The 19,913-nt window shown below is 45.2% G+C and overlaps 1 protein-coding gene across 8 annotated transcripts in view; it reads right to left on the bottom strand.

Moving 5' to 3' along the window:
* Nucleotides 1-19,913, bottom strand: part of TUT7 (terminal uridylyl transferase 7) — a 575,072-nt gene that overhangs the window by 79,196 nt on the left and 475,963 nt on the right. For all 8 annotated transcript variants that reach the window (XM_029617137.1, XM_029617096.1, XM_029617130.1 and 5 more), the window contains 2 exons: nucleotides 11,692-11,739; nucleotides 11,493-11,584 (listed from right to left, as the gene is read on the bottom strand). In XM_029617137.1, the coding sequence (XP_029472997.1) occupies nucleotides 11,493-11,584; nucleotides 11,692-11,739 (140 nt within the window). The remainder of the gene's footprint in view (nucleotides 1-11,492; nucleotides 11,585-11,691; nucleotides 11,740-19,913) is intronic.

The raw sequence follows: 19,913 nt of genomic DNA, 5'->3' as shown, positions 1-19,913 counted from the left end.
CATATTTTATATTGGTCAAAATAACACATTATACATGACAGTCTTTAAGTAATTAATTTAAAATGTAATACTGAAAAAGATTATTACGTAAAGATGCAGAATTTTAAACATTTCCAGCAGAATTTCCCTAGAAGTTCACTGTAAGAGTGTCTCTTCCACCCTCTCTCCCTACTCCCCTAGTCAGTCTCCTTTCACGTTGCCCTTTCAGGCCCCAACTCCTCCACCTGCCACTCTCTCTCTCCCCATTTTCCAGACTCAATCCCTTCCACTCTATCTCCACTCCCAGAGTTTGACCCCTCTCTCTGTACTGCCCCTTACATAGGCTCCCTCTTGTCCATCTCTCTTACACACACAGGCTCCCTCTCTCTATTGCACAAGCACACCCCCTCATACAGGCTCCCTCTCTCTCTCACACACACACATCCCCTCATAGAGGCTCCCTCTCTCATGCACACACACACACGTACGTTCATACAGGCACCCTCTGTCTCTCTTGCACACCCCCACATACAGGCTCCCTCTCTCTCTTGTACACACTCACATAGGCTTCGTTTCTCTCTCACGCATATACCCTCACACAGGCTATGTCTCTCTCTTCCACACCCCTGCACACTGACATCTTCTCTCGCTCGCCCCCCCCCTTCACATAGGCTCCCTATCTCTCTCACACACACACATCTCTTCACACAGGCTATTTTTCTTACACATACATACACCCTCACGCAGGCTCCCCCTCTCACAAACAAGCACTCTCACATACACCCAATTCTTTTTCACACAAACCAGCTCCCAATCTCTCTCACATATTCACACTCTTTCACAATTTCCTCACATAGCTTTCCTCTCTCTAGCACCCACGCACCCCTCAAACATGCTCTCTATCACCCCCAGGCTCATAGTCTTACACACACACACACACACTCTCTCACTGAGGCCTGCTCCATCTTTGCCGTGAGTGGGACAGCCTCGGCTTGCAGCACTCCCAGGCCTACTCCTCCTTCACTGTGAGTGGGATGGCCTCCGCTTGCGGCACGCTGGGGCCTGCTCCTTTTTCGCTGCGAGTGAGATGATCTCTGCTTGCGGCACGCCAGGACCTGTTCCATCTTCACTGTGAATGGGGGCCGTCCCACTTGTAGCAAAAATGAAGCAGGTGTGCTGCGAGCAGAGGTCGTTCTGCTTGCAGCACGCCAGGGCCTGCCAAATTCTTGCAGATTCTGTGCAGCTGTGAAGGAGGGGAATTTTGTGCTCCGCAGTAGTGGAGAATTCCCACAGGACTAATAATTGTAAGATTATTACAATTATAAGATTATTACTGATCCACAGCACCACTAAATATGTTTTTTACAGGATTTTCCTCACAATTTTCCTTACAATTGTAAGATTATTACTGATCCACAGCACCACTAAATATGTTTTTTACAGGATTTTCCTCAATCTGTGCAGGAATATGAGTTGCCACTGTCCTGAGAACTACTACCCTCCAGGGTTTTGGAAAAAAACAGAGTCCCAGGTGGGCAGGGTGTCTTTTGGATGGGCAGAACCTCACTTCCAGATGGCCAGAATACTGAGCAGCTGCATAGAGAGTTAAACTTCTCTCTCCCACAGGGTTCACTGAAGCACCGGATGGATAGCTCCACGGATATTAGGCTTTGCCTTTACTCACTGTTAGATGATTTAAACTTTATCTGTTCTTATGCAATCCATGTTTTATTTATTTATTTATTTATTTATTTTATATACCGACATTCAATCGAGATATCACATCGGTTTCCAGATAACTAAAAGAATAGGGTGGTAACAGCCCTATTTTACATTATAACATGATAATAAATATAACAATTATAACAGAATTAACAGAAATAACAGAAATACATGGAACAATGGATTATAGTATATAACATATGTACATAAATGACTTGTTGGTAAAGATAATTTATGATTAAGGATAGAATGGAGGGTTGAGAGGAGGGAGGAGGGGGGGAGGAGAGGGATAGGTGGGAGGAAGGTAGTGTCAGGGAGGGATGAAGGTGGGGCGAGATGCTTGTGTAGGGGGTGAGGTGTGTTGCATTCGGGCAGGTTAAGGGTCAGGTGGGAAAGCTTTTAAAAACAGTCATGTTTTGAGGTGTTTTTTGAAGACTTGCAATGAGGGTTCATTTCTGAGACAGGTGGGGAGGGAGTTCCATAAGGTAGGGCCCGCTATTGTTATGGCTCGTTTGCGGGTTGCGTTGAGGTGCGCAGATTTGAGATTGGGGACGGCTAGGAGGCCAGTGTTGGTGGATCTGAGGGTTCTTTGTGTGGGGTAAGGATGTATTGCGTTGTTTAGCCAGTTCATTTTGTTGTTGTTTATTTTTTTGTGCATGAGGGTGAGGGTTTTATACTGGATTCTTTGTGTGATGGGTAGCCAGTGGAGTTCTTTGAGAGTGGGTGTGATGTGAGAGGATTTTTTGTTGTTAGAGATGATTCTGGCGGCGGCATTTTGTAGAACTTGGAGGGATTTGATGTGGATTTCTGGTAGGCCGAGGAGAAGGGAGTTGCAGTAGTCGAGTTTTGAGAAGATAATTGATTGAAGGACTGTTCGGAAGTCGTGCGCTTGGAGAAGGGGTTTGAGTTTTTTTAGTGTTTGAAGTTTGAAGAATCCATCCTTGATTGTATTGGAGATGTGTCGTTTAAAGTTGAGTTGGCTGTCGATTGTTATGCCTAGGTTTCTTGTGGACGGCGTGAGTGAGATTTGTGGCACTCCCGGGTTGATTGAGCTTCCTGGGTGGTTAGAGGGGGTGCACTTGAGTGGATAAGAGGGACGGTCATCGTGGATGTGAATGATTTCTGTTTTTGCTTGGTTGAGGCATAGTGATAATTGAGATAGCAAGTGGGATAAATTTGAGCTGAGTTTGTTCCATTTTTCCATGGTGAGTTGAATGGACTTGTTTATGGGGAGTAAAATTTGTATGTCGTCTGCATAGACGAAGTAGGTGAGGTTTGCCTCTGCAAGGTATTTGCATAGTGGGAGGAGGTAAATGTTAAAGAGGGTAGAGGATAGGGAAGAACCTTGTGGGACCCCATGTGTAAGGGGCACTTGAGAGGATTCAGATGAGTTTGTCTTGACGATGTAGGATCTGTTCGAGAGGTAGGATTTGAACCATTTGATTGTGGTGTCTTGAAGACCAATTTCTTTAAGTCTGGTGAGGAGTGTTCTGTGATTGATGGTGTCAAAGGCGGCTGATATATCAAGAAGTATCAGGAGGAACGATTTGCCTTTGTCGCGGCCTCTGAGGATGGTATCAGTGAGAGAGAGGAGGAGGGTTTCTGTGCTGAAGAATTTTCTGAAACCATGCTGTGCAGGCTGTAGAACATTATAGGTTTCAAGGTGGTCTGTAAGTTGATTGTTGACTTTTTTCGATGATTTTTGCTAGGAATGGGAGGTTAGAGACTGGTCTGTAGTTTGCTGGGTCTGATTTGTCGAGTTGAGGTTTTTTGATGATTGGTTTGATGATGGCGTTTTTGAGTTTTTCTGGGAAGATTCCTTGTTCTAGGGATAAGTTGATGATGTAGGTTATTGGTTTGACAATAATCTCTCTGATGAGTTTTAGGGTTTTGATGGGGATGGGGTCTAAGGGGTGGGATGCAGGGTTGGTTTTTTTGATGATAGGTTCAATTTCTGTAGAAGCAACGGGTGCAAATTGTGACCATGTGTGGATGGGAGGGGGGATGTCTATTGGGTCGTTGTGGGTTTGGGGAATCTTGGCAATGATGTTGATAACTTTGTCCTTGAAGAATTGAGCTAGTTTTTCACTGGAGATGTTGCTGGAGTTTGGCGTAGTATCATTTTGGATGGGGTTGGTTAGGTCTTTGACATAGGCGAAGAGGGTCCTCGGGTTAAATTGGTAATCATGAATTCTTGATGTGTAGAAATTGCGCTTTGCTGTGTTGAGGTCTGTTGTATAGTTGTGTAGTAGCGTTCTGTATTTGTCTTTCAGGTTTGGGGTAGGGGTTCGTCTCCACTGTTTTTCAGTTTGTCTCAGTGTTCGCTTTGAGGTTTTCAGTTCTGGGGTGTACCATGGAGCTTTTTGCTTTGTAGATTGTTTGATTTCCTTTCTTATCGTGGGACATAATGTGTTGGCTATGTCTGCGTTGATAGATATCCAGGAGTTTGTGGCGGTGTTGGCATCATTCAAGTTGATTGTTTTTAGTGCCTCAGGTAACAGTTCGGCGATGTCTTCACTGGAGCATGGTTTGGTGAATTCGATGATTTGGTTGTCTGTTTTTAGTGGGTTCGATTGGAGTTGAAGCTTGGCTTGGATGAGGCTGTGGTCGGACCATGGGATGGGGGTTGTAGAGGGTGGTCCAGTTGCAGATATTTTGTTGTTTAGGAAGATTAAGTCCAGGGTGTGGCCTGATTTTTGAGTGGGCGTGTTGATGATTTGGGTGAATCCAATGGCAGACATGGTGGATAGGAGTAGTTCGCTGGTGGGAGAAGGAGGGTGGGTGTCGATATGGAGATTGAAGTCTCCTAGTATGATGGCGGGCTCTTGTAAGTTTATGTGGGTTGTGATGGATTCAATTAGGGGGGAAAGGTTGTGCTGTAGGCAACCAGGTGGGGCGTATAGGAGGAGTATTTGGAGATGTTCTTCTTCTTTGAATCCCTGATTGGCGGGATCCTTTGGAGCAGGATTATCAATGCACCCAATAGGAAGGAAGGACAGTCAGAACTTCCAACCTGAATCTTGATATTAGGCTTACAAAACTGAAGATAATTCTAGGGTGGCTCATAATAGGTCACTGGCACCCCGTTCCTCACAGAGGCACTGAGGGGGGCAGGTCTTCCCTAACATGCCAGGCCAAGACCCAGGATTTTCCGTGCCCTGAGCCTAGGAACTGAACAGGCTCCAGCGAGGCCCCGATACTCAAAAGGGCAAAAGTCCAACAAATGTACTCAGAGGGATCTCCGACCAGACAGGTTGTGTACTGGCTGGGCAGAAACCCTCCTGACCCTGGCCAAGACCACCAAACAGGGCTTGCTTGGCTAATACTGGCTGGGCCTGTAAAACAACAAAAAGCTTAACACTCTCTACCTCTGAACTCTGTGGTAAAATCAAAGGATTGCCTCCCAGGCTGTAGCAAGGGTAAGGTTATATACTGTTTCAAGTGGGCTGTCCATTCCAGACCCCGCAGAAGGAGGGGGCTGCATTTGAATGGTTCCTTCCTTCATCTATCCTACTTTAGCTAATTGACAATGTACTAATCCAGGGCTTACTGGTAACCCAAGAAGTGCCTGGTGTACAGTAGTTATAAAACCTTCTCGTGAAAGGGTGTCTTATGCTAAACTATCTCATTTATTTGCCAGTGAACAAAAGTTGGGATGGAGAACTGTTTCTTCAAATTGGGTGAATAGATTTTGGGATCAACCGTAATCAGATTGTGCAAGTCACTGTGAGCTTGTGGAGCCAGGGAAACCATCCCTGACGAGGCCCTAAAAGAGCTATGAGGATCATTTCCCCTTTGTTTCTGTGCAACTCCAGTGTGGACTTTGCTAGCAGTGATGCTGGTGGAAAAGTATATAATAGCCCTGTGTTCCATGGAATGGTGCATGCTTCTGTCACCAGTGCTTAGTCCATTAGTCTCTTGGACCAAAGACTGGCAAATTTGCAGTTTATTGTTGAAGTAAAGAGATCTACGTTTGGAGTTTCCGAGAGCTTGAACAGGTACTCTAGAATGCTGTAGTTGATTGTCCACTTGTGTGGCCGGTGGCTCAACTTGTCCACCAGAAGGTTGCTTTGCCTGGGAGGTAGATGGCTTTTATATACATCGTCATGTACACAGCTAGCTTCCAAATTTGTATGGCTTCTGCACACATGTGGTAGGAACCAATGCTCCCTTGTTTGTTTAGGTAAAACATTGCTACTTGGCTGTCTTTTAAATCTGCATGACTTTGCTTCTCAATCACCTTTTGAAGATCTGGAGGCCATTCAATATGTCCTTCATTGCCAAAAGGTTTATGTGTAGAGATGCTTCCTGTGGTACCTATACATCTTGAATATATAGTGAATCAATAAAAATCCCCAATCATGATTAGAAGCATTGGCGGTCAAGACTGCTTGTACTTATGGCAGATGTATATGTTAACTGCATTACAAATTCGGGTTTTCCCACCATAGCAATGACCATTGAAGTGGACCTGTGATCAGAATTTTGTGGTGGAGAGGCTGTGTTTACTAGTTCCAATAATTCCTCAAGTGCCACTGAGCATCTCTCATGTTCAGTGTCACCTGGACTATGGAGGCCACATGTCCTAGGATTTTCATGTACCTTTTTATCACGATGCTTTGATCTATTCTTATACTACATAGTATTGATCTTAGGTTGGATGCCCTTTGCACTGTTAAATAAACTGTGCTCCTCACCATATTTAGATTTGTGCCTAGAAATTCTATGCATTGCTTTGTTTGTAGGGACAATTTCTGAAGATTTATTACAAACCCAATACACTGTAGAAGCGCAACAACATGCTATACATCTTTTATAAAGTTTTTGTAGGAGGCACTCAATATTAGCTAATCATTGAGGTCTGGAAACACGAGCAAATTCTCTCTTCTCAGTCTTGCTGCTATCACTGTGAGACATTTTGTGAAGAACCTTGGGGCTGCTACTAGTCTGAAGGGGAGGAATCTGTAATGATAATGTTTGTTGTGTAGGGTGAACTGTAGGCATTTTCTTTGTTATTTGTATGTGAACAAAAGCACCCTTAAGGTCTAGTGTTGTAAACAAGTCATACTACTGAAACCATGGTAAGATGGTCCTTAAGGTGTGCAGCTTGAATTTTTCACTCTTTAAATAGATATTGAGATCTCCAAGATCTAAGATAGGGCGGACATCCCTCAATTTCTTCAGAATTATGAAATAATGGGAGTAAAACACCTGTTCTCCCAGAATGAAAATTTTGATTCTTCCATCACTGCGAGAAATGAGATTAGAAATTACTAGAGAATCAAGTTTCTCCTATCTTGCACCAAATTTATGGAACTCTAGGCCTTTGACACTATGGCTTGAATAAGACTATCAAAAATTCAGAAAAATTTTAAAAAGCCATCTTTCTTCACAAATATATTCATCAAACTAAAGTAATAACTATTTTGTTGTTATACATGATTCAATTTGTAGCTTAATTTTGATTTCCTGAGATGTAGCTGTTAATTTAAAAATCTTTTTTTTTTGGTATATTTAGATATTTGTCATATGTTTTAAATTGATTTTTCATTGATCCTTATTTCATTTTATTTGTTTGTATTTTAATTTTTCTGTACAATGCTTTGTTTTACCAGAGTAAAGAAAAGCGATTAATTAAACCAAACTATTGGTTGGTACTGGATAAATTGCTTTGGAATTCAAGAGAGTTTATTTCTTGTTTCAATACCTGTAGCTGTTCCTGGGAATGAGCTTGATAAGAGAGGCTTTCTGTGGTCAAATTTTCTGAAAACTGAGGAAGTACCTACATTTGATGATGTTTAAAACCCATTTGTCTGTTGTGATAAGGATTCAATGGTGTTTGAAGAATCTTAATCTTCCCATATGCGTAGTTCCGGACATAAGTTTTGCTGCTATTGTGCTAGATTGTTAAAAGTTGGCTGCAAACTTCTGTGGAGCTGTTGACTCTGTCGTTATTGCTAGTGCACCCTTGCCCTTGGCCTTGATTGCTGTTGATTTTGCTACTAAGGTTGCTGTAATTGCTGAAGTACTATAGGTCTTTGCTTATAGTTGCTGAAAGGGTTGTAATGTGTCTACTGAGAGAAATACTATTGTCTGCAGTATGAATTCTAGTGAAATCTTCTTTGAGTAAAAATATCCATTTGAGACACCGATAGTTACTGCAAGGCACTATTTTGGCTCTTGATTGCTTCTACTATTTCATTAATTTTAACTTCAAACAAATTATTGCCATCACATGGAGTGTCTGCTAGGCTTGTCATGTACATCTTGTTGAAGTCTGGAGGCAAGCCAGCCTATGAACCACAAGCTGCTACCATTGAAGAAGTATCGAAAGCATCATTGGTAAGAGTGTGTGAGATGTTGTGCTGAATATGCCTCATCACACACGGTCAGAGAACTACTTAAGATCCTGTACAGGAAGTTTTGTATAATAGCTTTCAGTTGTTGTAGATTATTCAAGTATTGAATTATTTGGATTTATTGGGCCTCAATCCTGAATTGTAGAATAGCCCCTTGGTAAACTCTCCTTCTAATACTGTCCAGAATTTTGGAATCCTTGCCAGGTGGTATGTTCGAAAAATTTTATTTTTCTTAGTTTTCTTCATGGCTGATTCTACGAGTGAGTCGTGTGGTAACTGAACCTTTTCATGTCCTGGACATTTCTGAATATGGTACTTTATATCTATGGACTTCGCCACTAGTGAGATAGAATACGGCATCTTCCATATTTTGATTTGGACCTGTAGAAGTGCATGATGAATAAGGAAAGTTTTATACTGCTTTGAAATTTGCAGGCTCTGCAAGATTCCCTAATTCATTTGAGGTGTCTTCGTCTTCATGTAGACTAAAGGCTAAAGTCATCCACATCTACTATATGAATGAAGAATAGGTCATATCTTCACAAGAAGAAGGTGGCTTACTGGGTTCTGATGAAGATGATGCTCATCCAGGTAAATCATCATCCAAATCCCCTGACACATAGGAGCATCCCAAATGGGAGTAGACATAAGAATGATGTGAGGAAAGCATGTCATCACCCGAAGATACCGGTTCTTCCATTATGTCATCTTCACTTTGAGGCCTAGGTAGATGCTTTGCTTATAACTCCTTCTTCAATGTTTCCAATATTAGTTTTTCATGGACCTTTCCTGATTTGATAGTTCTTCTGCATAAGTCTTGATGAAGCCCATTCAAAGCTTTTAGATGAATGAGTTCAGGTAGCTAGGGAATGGTAGTTGCAGCTGCTTTGTAACTGAGATCGATAAATTATGTGGCTCTAGCAACAGTGGTGTTAGAAGAATCTGTTAGGTTCTTCTGTTTAGTGATTCTTTTCTTTGGTTAGTCAGGGACAGCTGTTTTCTACACTGTTGCCATGGCACAGAGGTTGTATGCGTTGATGCGGACAATGACTGTGTTGAGGATCCAATGTTGTGGGTTTTCTGTACAATGATATCCTTCGGCACCGAGATTTCTGAACTGGTGGTGGCTGGTGCCGATGTCAAGCTTGAAGAGTAAGGCATGGCACATCCTGCACTATCAGAGTATGGCACCGATTTCTTATCCTTGTTTTTCTGCACCAGTAAGTGAGATGCAGACCTACCTCCACATTCTTTGATGTTGTGTTGAGGAGATCTATGCTGTATTTTATGTTCTTTTGAACTGTTGTGCTTTGTGGAGCACTGCTAGCTCATACTGGAGCTAGCAGCATCCAGTATGAGCTAGCAGTGATAGCTCATACCCAAGTCTACCCTCAGAAACATTCTGCTGCAGGAGCCACATGTGATATGTCGTAGTTTGGTCTCAAGCAGCGAATACAGCGGTCATGCTGATCCGCTGTTGCCATCTTACAGGTTTTAAAAGGACTTTTACTTCTCTTTGATGTCGGCGGTGTCATCTTCAATTCCGAAATCAGGTATTAATAACTTCAGAATTGAAATCTTTCAGTTCGCTGATGCTGCTGATGAGTTGAGGAGAACTGTGACTGTTTGCGAAGTGGTCAAAAATAGATTGAAGGAGGTTATATGATGATACTAGTGTGGGAGGTCTTATGCATGCCCAGTATAGGATCTAGGAATTTCTGGGTTAGAAGAGAAAATGGATCAAATCGGCACCGGATGACATCACCCTCCTTGTGTGGCTGTATGAGATGCTTATCCACGGAGAAGCATCTGTCTTTGTCTGGCATGCTGGTTTGCTGGCATCTGCTATGTTCTCCTGTACTGTGTTGTTTGCACTTGGTCCAACTTTAACATAGTAAAATGCTCTCATCCTTCTGTCCCTCTCTATTGTATTACTTTCTGATTTGCTGTGAGACTTCTTGAGTGACTGTCTTTTTTGGTATAATCTGAATATGCTCATGCTCCATAGGGGGCAGCCACAACTCCTTCCCCCAAGAAGTGGAAGGAGGACTCAGAGGTTCTGGAAGCCTGGCAACCTCTTTCTTGCTCACCCCCTAGGATAGGGGAAAATATGATAACTTTCTTTGTAAGAAATACATTCTCTTTTTGGTTGACACTTGATGTCCTTTGTGGTTTTTCCTAAGCTTAGACTTGTGTGTACATGAATGATAGATTTGAGCACAAGAATATAAATACATATGTACAGGGGAAGTTCTGCTTGTGTACACTTTTGAGAGTGATTATGAGCAAGAGGCCTGAAGGAGGGGATGGACGGGAAATGTATGAATAATGTATTGAGATGGTTTTGTAGTATGTAGGAACTGTTAACACCATTTTTCAAAAGACAGGTGCTGCAATGTGCTCTGGCTATCATGGTACAGTTTCTCTAAAGGCAATGGGAAGCAGCAACAAATGGGACTTTAAAGCAACTTTTCTATGAGAATTTTCTCTGATTCCATTCTAATTGAATTGGATACAGCATTACTTCCAACCTTTTCAAGCCCAAGTCACACTTATATTAACCAAAATGTGAGGCACACCAGCCTCCATGGAGCAGGCAGTGTGGACATGGAGAGGACTTGTATGGCCAAAAGAAGAGCTAGGGAAGCACTGAAAGGCCCATCAGTTTCTCTTCAAAATTTTTAAAACAAAGGGGGAGAGGGGACAGACACATATATGCACCCATAGCAATGGACCAGCTCCATCTCTATAAAAGTTTAGGAGAAGAGAGGAAAGACGTCAGTGTGGTGCAAGCAGCACTCAAAGCCCCATTAGTCTCTTCCAAATATTAAAATAAAAGGACAGAGGGGGTGAAGATACACATGAACTCATTACGATGGACCAGCTCTCTCTCTGTGTAAGTGCAGAAGAAAGCAGAAGTCTGTGTGGTGCTGGCAGCTGGCTCAGTTAGTTACTTTGACTGTCGCATGTGACTGCCAGAGCTCCTTCACTGTGCTGCTCCAAACACTCAGAGTGAGCTGCATTCAGTGCTCAGTGCATACTTTCCCTGTCTCACTCAGCCTGGGGACAGGACAGAGGCTGGAAGGCTCAAGAGGAGGAGCACTGCATGTTGCCCATTAATTACTACACTCCATGGCTCATGCTAGAAAGAGGCATGCATGATTACTCATGTTCTCAGAAAGGAGCTCCAACACATTTTAGTGCCACTGCTTGTGTCTCTTGTTGCTGTGATGTGCTAAGAGCAGAGCCCTGATGCTGGCCTGGATCTCAGCAACAGGCAGTGGTGACTTTCCGTGGCATACTATCAGGTCTGAAGGCATACTAGTTGGGAAACACTATATTATATGATTACAGTGCTTCTTCTAGTGCAAGTACTATATCTGTACAATGTACAATAATTTTGAACTAATATTTCTAAAATAACATACATACCATTTTGGTTGGATATTCTTTAGGAAATCCTTTAACTGGTGTACCAAACACTCGTCTTCCATTGATAAAAGCCTTCATTATAAAATTTGTCACTAAGGAGTTCACACAAAAAACAAACAAACAGATAAAGTACATTTTGTCAATAAAAGCTATTTTCCCCTCAGATACATAAAACATGTTTTAGAAATAAATAACTTACTTCTCCTTGACAATCCAGCTCCCAAATTGTGGTTTAAATCAAAGGGATCTATATCAAAAAAATTATGAACATTACTCCAAAATATCAGAAAGAAGCTTCATTAAGCAGTGCATGAGAAGCAGTATTAACAAAATAATTTATATTTTACTTTTCAAGTACTTTAAAGTGAATTACATGCAGGTACTGTTTGTATTTCCTTGTCCCCAGAGAGCTCACATCTTATCTATGTAAACTGACTAAACATTTGTAACATCAAAAACATAGAGAATGTGGACTGAAAACTAATAATCATCTGAAGGTTGCTTCCTGGGACAGTATTACATGCACAAGTGGGACAGAAGGAAGATGCAGATTGTCTAAAGGGGAACCCAGGGTGAAGGGAAAGCCTGCCTCTTGTATCAGAATGTAAAGCTCTTAAATATACTTACTTAAATTACAGTTTATCCCTGACTTCCAAACTAGATTTTCATGTTTCCCTCACTTGACTCAGCTTATGCTTGAGGTATCAGAATCACAACTTTGTTTGGAGACTGAGAGAGTTATAAAAAATATGGGGCAGATTTTCAAAGGCTACACGCGTAACCCGAGAAAATCTGCCCCTGCGTGCACGGAGCCTATTTTGCATAGGTTCGGCTGCGCGCGCAAGCCCTGGGACACATGTATGTTCCGGGGCTCCGAAAAAGGGGCATTCCGGGGCGGGGCTTTGGGTGGGGCGCTGGCCCGGGGGTGGGGCAGAGACCTCCGGAACAGCTGCTGTGCAGAGAATGGCGCGCCGGCATCTGGCCGGTGCGCAAGTTACGCCTGCCCAGAGACAGGCGTAACTTCAACCATAATGGTAGGGGGGTTTAGATAGGGCTGGGGGCAGGTTATATAGGGGAAGGGAGGGCGGAAGGAAAGTTCCCGCCGAGGCCGCTCCAATTTCGAAGCGGCCTCGGAGGGAATGGAGGAAGCCTGCGCGGCTCGGCGCGCGCAAGTTGTACAATTGTGCACCCCCTTGCATGTGCCGACCCTGGATGTTATAACATGTGTGTGGCAGTGTGCGCATGTTATAAAATCGGGTGTAGATTTGTTCGCGCTGGGTTGCGCAAACAAATCTACGCCCGCACTCAGGTTTGAAGATCTGCCCCTCTATCATTAACTTAAGGACACAAAAATAATTTGTTTAATTTGCTAATATGTTCTATAATCTGAGCATCTTTTTATTGAGTCAAGCATGATGTGACTTGTGCAAATTGTAGGTTGTCACCTGAGAATTGATATAGAAGCTGCTAATTGTGTTGGCTTGTTGGGACTGATGGTTTGCAATGTGATGTTTGCAGTCCTACACAATGGACAAAAAAGGTCTAGAAGTAGTCATTTGTGCTATACTAGTACAAGGAAGAGTCACATATCAGATCAAACACAGATGTATTAACCTTAAGAAGGGCAACAGAGATTAAAAAAGCAGTAAGGCTTTGAGGGTTGCGTGTTTGGACTTTCTTATAATGAAATTATTCTCCTTCCTCGCAAACTGCCTCAAGGGGCAAATAAGCCACCTGTCTCTTTGGACATTTAGGGGTAGATTTTCAAAAAACGCGAATAGGCGTACTTTTGCTGGCGCATCAGGCGCCAGCAAAAGTACGCTGGATTTTAGTAGATACGCGCGGAGCCGCGCGTATCCGCTAAAATCCTGGATCGGCGCGCGCAAGGCTATGAATTCTGTATAGCCGGCGCACGCCGAGCCGCGCAGCCTACCCCCCGTTCCCTCCGAGGCCGCTCTGAAATCGGAGCGGCCTCGGAAGGAACTTCCTTTTGCCCTCCCCTCACCTTCCCCTACCTAACCCACCCACCCGGCCCTGTCTAAGCCCCCCCCTTACCTTTGTCGGGGGATTTACGCCTCCCTCTGGGAGGCGTAAATCCCCGCGCGCCAGCAGGCCGCTAGCGCGCCGGGACGCGACCTGGGGGCGGGTCCGGAGGGCGCGGCCACGCCCCCGGGCCGCCCCGGGCCGTAACCACGCCCCCGGGCCCGCCCCCGAAACACTCCCGGCACGCCCCCTAAACGCAGCGACGACCGGGCCCGCCCCCTGACACGCCCCCCCTCGGAGAACCCCGGGACTTACGCGAGTCCCGGGGTCTGCGCGCGCCGGTGAGCCGATGTAAAATAGGCTCACCGGCGCGCAGGGCCCTGCTCGCCTAAATCCGCCCGGTTTTGGGCGGATTTAGGCGAGCAGGGCTCTTAAAATCCGCCCCTTATTGTTTTGAGCAGAAAAGCTCAAAAATTGGAAAAAGGGGCAGAGGCAAGCTGGCAGCATGAAACCATCCTTTTTTCTTGTTACCTAAATTTCCTTAGCATTACACAGTCTAAAAGGAAAGGGAAGGTACAGGTTTTTCCTCTTGATGTACCTCTCCCAGCTGGGCAACAGTTTATACCATCCTTCTTACCCGGTTCGGCAGTGCAAACGGGGATTGTTGGCTCCGCTGTGGCAGTGCAAACGGGGATTGTTGGCTCCGCTGTGAGTTGGGCAAGGGAGTGAGAGAGGTTTCTCTCAGCCCAGTATTTCAAAAGGGCTCCAGGGCGCTTGGGGAAACTACAGACCAGGGAACCTGGTATCAGTGCCGGGAAAAATAGTGGAAACTATTCTAAAGATCAAAATCACAGAGCATATAGAAAGATATGGTTTAATGGAACACAGTCAGCATGGATTTACCAAAGGCAAGTCTTGCCTCACAAATCTGCTTCATTTTTTTGAAGGAGTTAATAAATATGGGGCAGATTTTAAATACTTGCGCGATCACGTACTTTTGTTCGCGCAGCAGGCGCGAACAAAAGTACGCTGGATTTTATAAGATACGCGCGTATCTTATAAAATCCGGGGTCGGCGCGCGCAAGGGGGTGCACATTTGTGCAACCTGCGCTCGCCGAGCCCAGCGCGGCCTGCCTGTTCCCTCCGAGGCCGCTCCGATTTCGGAGCGGCCTCGGAGGGAACTTTTCTTCGCCCTCCCCCCACCTTCCCCTACCTAACCCCCCCCCCACCTTTGACGGCAAAGTTACGCCTGCTTTCAGCAGGCGTAACTTTGCGCGCATCGGCCGGCAGCCCCGCTCCGTCCTCCGGTCCCGGGGGCTGGTCCGGAGGCCTCGACCACGCCCCCGGGCCGGCGCCACGCCCCCAGGCATGCCCCCGAAACACCGCGGCACGCCCCGAAACGCCGTGTCGTTTCGGGAACGCCCCCGGACACGCCCCTCCCTCCCCTTTTCGAAAGCCCCGGGACTTACGCGCGTCCCAGGGCTTTATGCGCGCCAGCGGCCTATGCAAAATAGGCGCGCCGGCGCGCGAGGGCCCTGCATGCGTAAGTCCGGAAGGATTTACGCGCGCGGGCCTTTTAAAATCCGCCCCTATCTGCATAAAGGTGAACCAGCAGATGTAGTGTATTTGGATTTTCAGAAGGCGTTTGACAAAATCCCTTCTAAGAAAACTAAAAAGTCATGGGATAGGGGGCGGTGTCCTTTTGTGGATTACAAACTGGTTAATAGACAGGAAACAGAGTGTAGGATTAAATAGTCAATTTTCTCAGTGGAAAACGGTAAACAGTGGAGTGCCTCAGGGATCTGTACTTTGTAGCTGTTTTCAGACAGAACATATAAAAACAATTTGAGTTTATTTGTCAATATCTTTCACAGGCTTCATAGCCATTAAGAGCCGCAGATGATTATCAGACCAGACGGTTCAACTCTGGATGGTTGAACACGTCGCCAGGCTTGCTGATGCGGCTTTTAAAAAAAGTATATCTATTTATATACATGTGGTTATATCCTTCAGATTTGTTTTGAAAGAGCCAAGTTAAATTTCTATAAGTGGTACCTTTTGCTCACTGACTTTGATATTCAGGACCAATACAGTGCTCTTTGTTTTTTCGTATTGGGCTTTATGACATTATGTAGTGGCTTTATGACATTCTGTAGTGGGGCTTTACCTGTGACCTGTTGTATTATGAGATGTTGTATTGGGCTTTATGACATTATGTAGTGGCTTTATGACATTCTGTAGTGGGGCTTTACATCAAATTGTGTTGGGATTTTGCAGATTATGTGGATTTGATGTGGGTGTTGAGTGAGGAGGGTGGGGGGTGTGTGGGGGAGTACTTGTGTTCTTAGGTTGGGTGGTGTCGGGTATGCCTTTTGGAAGAGCCATGTTTTTAGGTTATTTTTGAAAGATTGGGTTGTGGGGTTGAATCTGAGTTGGGGTGGTAGGCTGTTCCATAGTGTTGGGCCTGCTACTGATAGGGCTCGTTCTCTTGTTGAGGTCAGGTGGGCGATTCTTGGTGTTGGAATAGGAATGAATCCATGTTGGTGGATCGGAGAGTTCTCTGTGAAATTTGGAAATGAAGGGCAGTATTGAGCCAGTCAAATTTTTCAGTGTATAATGCTTTGTGTATGAGTGTTAGGACTTTGTATTGGATTCTTTGAGGGATGGGTAGCCAGTGTAGGATTGGTGTGGTGTGGTGTGGTGTGTTCGGATTTTTTGGTGTTGAAGTGTTTTCTGAAGCCATGTTGGGCTGGGGAAAGGATGTTGTTGTTTTCCAGATGAGCTGAGAGTTGACGGTTGACAATTTTTTCAAGGATCTTGGCCAGACCTGGGCAAGGGGCGGCCCGCGGGCTGAATCCGGCCCGTCTATGGTCTGTGACCGGCCCGCCCACTGCTGAGAGCAGACGGAGAATGAGGCACGCTGCCTTCCCTTGCAGAGGGAAGGCAGCAGTTCATTCTCCGCTCCCTCGCTCCCCGATTGGCCGGCCAATCGGGGAGCGAGGGAGCGGAGAATGAACTGTTTTTTTTACAGCGTCCGGTGGGGGGGAGGGAGTGACTCGAGCGAAGGCACGCTGTCCGATTGGCCGGTGCTGGGCAAGCCTTGCCCAGCACCGGCCAATCGGGCAGCGTGCCTTCGCTTGAGTTTCTTTTCTACATATGTCACAGTTCCGCCTTTCGTGGTCTTTTATCTCAGGGGTCCCCAACCACCGGTCCGCGGACCGGGACCGGGCCGTGGGAGTTTTTTGCCGGTCCGTGGTGCGCGCTCCCGGTCTCTCCCGCTGCCGTTGCCGCTGGGCTGTCAGCACGTTCAAGCCCAGTGGGAACGGCAGCGGTGTTAGAAGAAGCTGTGGTACCCGCGGCTGGCCTTTTCTTCTTCCCGCGCCTGCACCCCCCCTCCCGTGACCCGGAACAGGAAGTGATACACAGAGTGGTGCGCGGGAAGGAGAAAGAGCCGTGCCGCGTCAGCTGCAGCATCGGTCCCCGAGCAATTGAAGCAGCCGGTAATCGAAAAAGGAGTCAGCAGCATGAGCCTCCCGCGGCCGATGGGATTCTTCTTTCTTGGCCTGCGGGGGCTGCTGCAGCTCCCATTTGTGCTCGGGGGGGGGGGGGGGGGGAAGAGGAAGTGAGTAAGAGAAAGAGAGAGAAGCAGCCAGCCAGCCTGCCTGTGTGTGATTGACTGGTGAGAGAGCTGATGTGTGTGTGTATGTGAGAGACAATGAAAGTGATTGCTCAGGGAGATGACTGATGTGTATGTGAGAGTGTGAGACATTAGTCAGGGAGGTGACTGATGTGTGTGTGTGAGAGAGAAAAAGCATGGAAGTGAGAAGTCTGGGTATGTGGGAAAGCATGAGCGTAAGAAGCCTGGTGTTGTGGGAGTGAGAAACCTGGGTGAGTGTGCATGCATGAGAGAGAGAGACTGCTTGGTAAGGTGACGGTGTGTGTGAGAGAAAAAGACTGTTGTGTGTGAATGTGAGAGAATGTGATTCAGGGAATGAGAAGCCTGTGCATGTGGAGAGTGAGCATGGAAATGAGAGAGACTGGTGTGTGTGTAACAGAGAGAAAGTGATTATGGGAATGAGAAGCCTGTGCATGTGAAGAGAGTGAGCATGAGAGTGAGAAACCTGGGTGTGTGTGAGACAGCATGGGAGGGAGAAGCCTGTATATCTGAAAGAGAACTTGGGAGTGGGAAGCCTGTGTGTGTGTGTGTATGCATGAGTGAGATCAGGTGACTGGTGTGTGTGTGTGTGAGAGAGAGAGAAATAAAGTGATTATGGGAATGAGAAGCCTGTGCATGTGAAGAGAGTGAGCATGGGAGTGAGAAACCTGGGTGTGTGTGAGACACATCATGGGAGGGAGAAGCCTGTATATCTGAAAGAGAACATGGGAGTGAGAGACTGGTGAGTGTGTGTGTGTGTGTGAGAGAGAGAAAGAAAGTGATTATGGGAATGAGAAGCTTGTGCATGTGGAGAGAACAAGCATGGGAGTGAGAGACTGGTGAGTGAGTGTGTGTGTGTGAGAGAGAGAGAGACAGAGAAAGTGATTATGAGAGTGAGAAGCCCATATATGTAAGTAGAACACGGGAGTGGGAAGCCTGTGTGTGTGTGTGTGTGTATGGCATGAGAGAAACTGTTCAGGAAGGTGACTGGTGTGTGTGTGTGCCAAAGACTGTTTGGGAGATGATTGGTGTGTGAGAGACAGAAACTAGTCATGGGGGCATGACTGGTATGGTGTGTGTGAGAGAGACATGGGCACTAAGGAAGAGGACCATAAGTATAGAGCTTAGCTTCTACTGCTGCTTCTGGTGTGTGCCACGGCCTGCAGGGAAGGGGAGTAGGAGAGCTGCTGGAAGGGGTAAGTAAAGGTGGCTTTAAGTTTATTTTTCTTGACTGCCATTTTAATTGTGTGATGTCTGCTTTTTTGAAATATTTTATTGGTGTTTGGAGAATGTTTAATAGTTTTTATGAGTTTTTAATTGTTGGATGTTATTCTGTTCATAGCTGTTTTGAAACATTTATTCTGCTTATTAGTATAGTTTTACAATTATTTCTGTGTGGGGATCTATAGTGCTTGCTAGTTCTGTTTACCTAATAAGAGGTGTATTGGTTTTTAGGACCTGATTTAATATTTGTAGTGTTGCCTTTTCATAGATAGGGTTGCTCCTGTTTGAGTGTATTCCATAATACAGGTGTAACTGTGTGCGGATTAGTTTATGTGCATTACTACAGATCCTGGGAGTATGTTAGGTCGGTTCTGTGTCTGTTACCGAGATGAGATATTTTGCTAGCATGTAAGTGTTTGTATCGGTCTTATTTGTTGTGTTTTCTCAGAGGACATGCATTGGTGGTAAACTGCTGTCTTTTCATAAGTAGGGCTATTGAGAACTGAGTTAATTATATTAGTCTGGCCCTCTAAAACCATCCCAATTTCTCATGCGGCCCCATGGGAAAATTAATTGCCCACCCCTGATCTTGGCGATGAAGGAAAGGTTGGAGATGGGCCGGTAGTTTGCTGGATCAGTTTTGTCAAGATGCAGCTTTTTGAGGATTGGTTTGATGCTGGCGCACTTGAGGGTGTCAGGGAACGTTCCTTGTTCTAGTGATATATTAATTATGTCTGCAATTGGTCTAGCTATGATGTTTGGGATTTGCTTTAGGAGTTTTACTGGTATGGGGTTGATGGGGTGTGCAGCTGGGTTTAGTTTGCGAATTATGTATTCTACTTCGGTTGATGCAACTGTTTCAAATTAGGTCCAGGAAGGTGTGGTGAGATGTGTTGCGTTAGGGGGTGGGTGATTGGTGTGTGGGTTTGCGGCAATTATTTTGGTAATTTTGTCATTGAACTAGTTGGCGAGTTCTTCGCAAGATCTGGTGGAGTCTTCTTGGAGAGGTGTATTGGGGGTGGGTAGTATCAGGTCAGAGATGTATGCAAATAAGGTCTTGGGATTGAATTGGTGGCCGTGAATCTTTTTGGTGTAGTAATCTCTTTTGGCTTTTTCGATGTCTGATCTATAGATGTATAGTATGGTTCTGTATTTGTCTTAGTTGCGGTGATGGATCTTTTCTCCATTTCTTTCGGATTGTCTTAGGAGATGCTTGATGTTTTTTTAGTTCAGGTGTGTACCAGGGTGTTTTGTATTTATTCGTAGTCTTGATTACTTTTTTGATGGTTGGGCATTTGATCTTTGCTACATCGGAACTGATGGCTGTCCAAGAGTTTGTTGCGGTGTTTGCACCTTTTAGGTCAAGGTTTTTCAGTTTGGTTGGTAGGATTTCGGTGAGTTTGTTGATTGGGCATGGTTTGATGAATTCGATGATTTTGTTGATTCAGTTTGTTTCTGTGGGTGGGTGATTTATATGTAGGTTGGTGTGTATGAGTTTATCGTCTGACCAAGGGATGGTGGTGGCTGTTGGGTGAGATCTATGTGCTTGTTGGTAAATA

The sequence above is a fragment of the Rhinatrema bivittatum genome, chromosome 1 (assembly GCF_901001135.1).
Source record: "Rhinatrema bivittatum chromosome 1, aRhiBiv1.1, whole genome shotgun sequence".
Taxonomy (NCBI): domain Eukaryota; kingdom Metazoa; phylum Chordata; class Amphibia; order Gymnophiona; family Rhinatrematidae; genus Rhinatrema; species Rhinatrema bivittatum.
The sequence above is the reverse complement of the archived record's forward strand: the minus strand, read 5'-3'. Positions and strand labels throughout refer to the sequence as shown.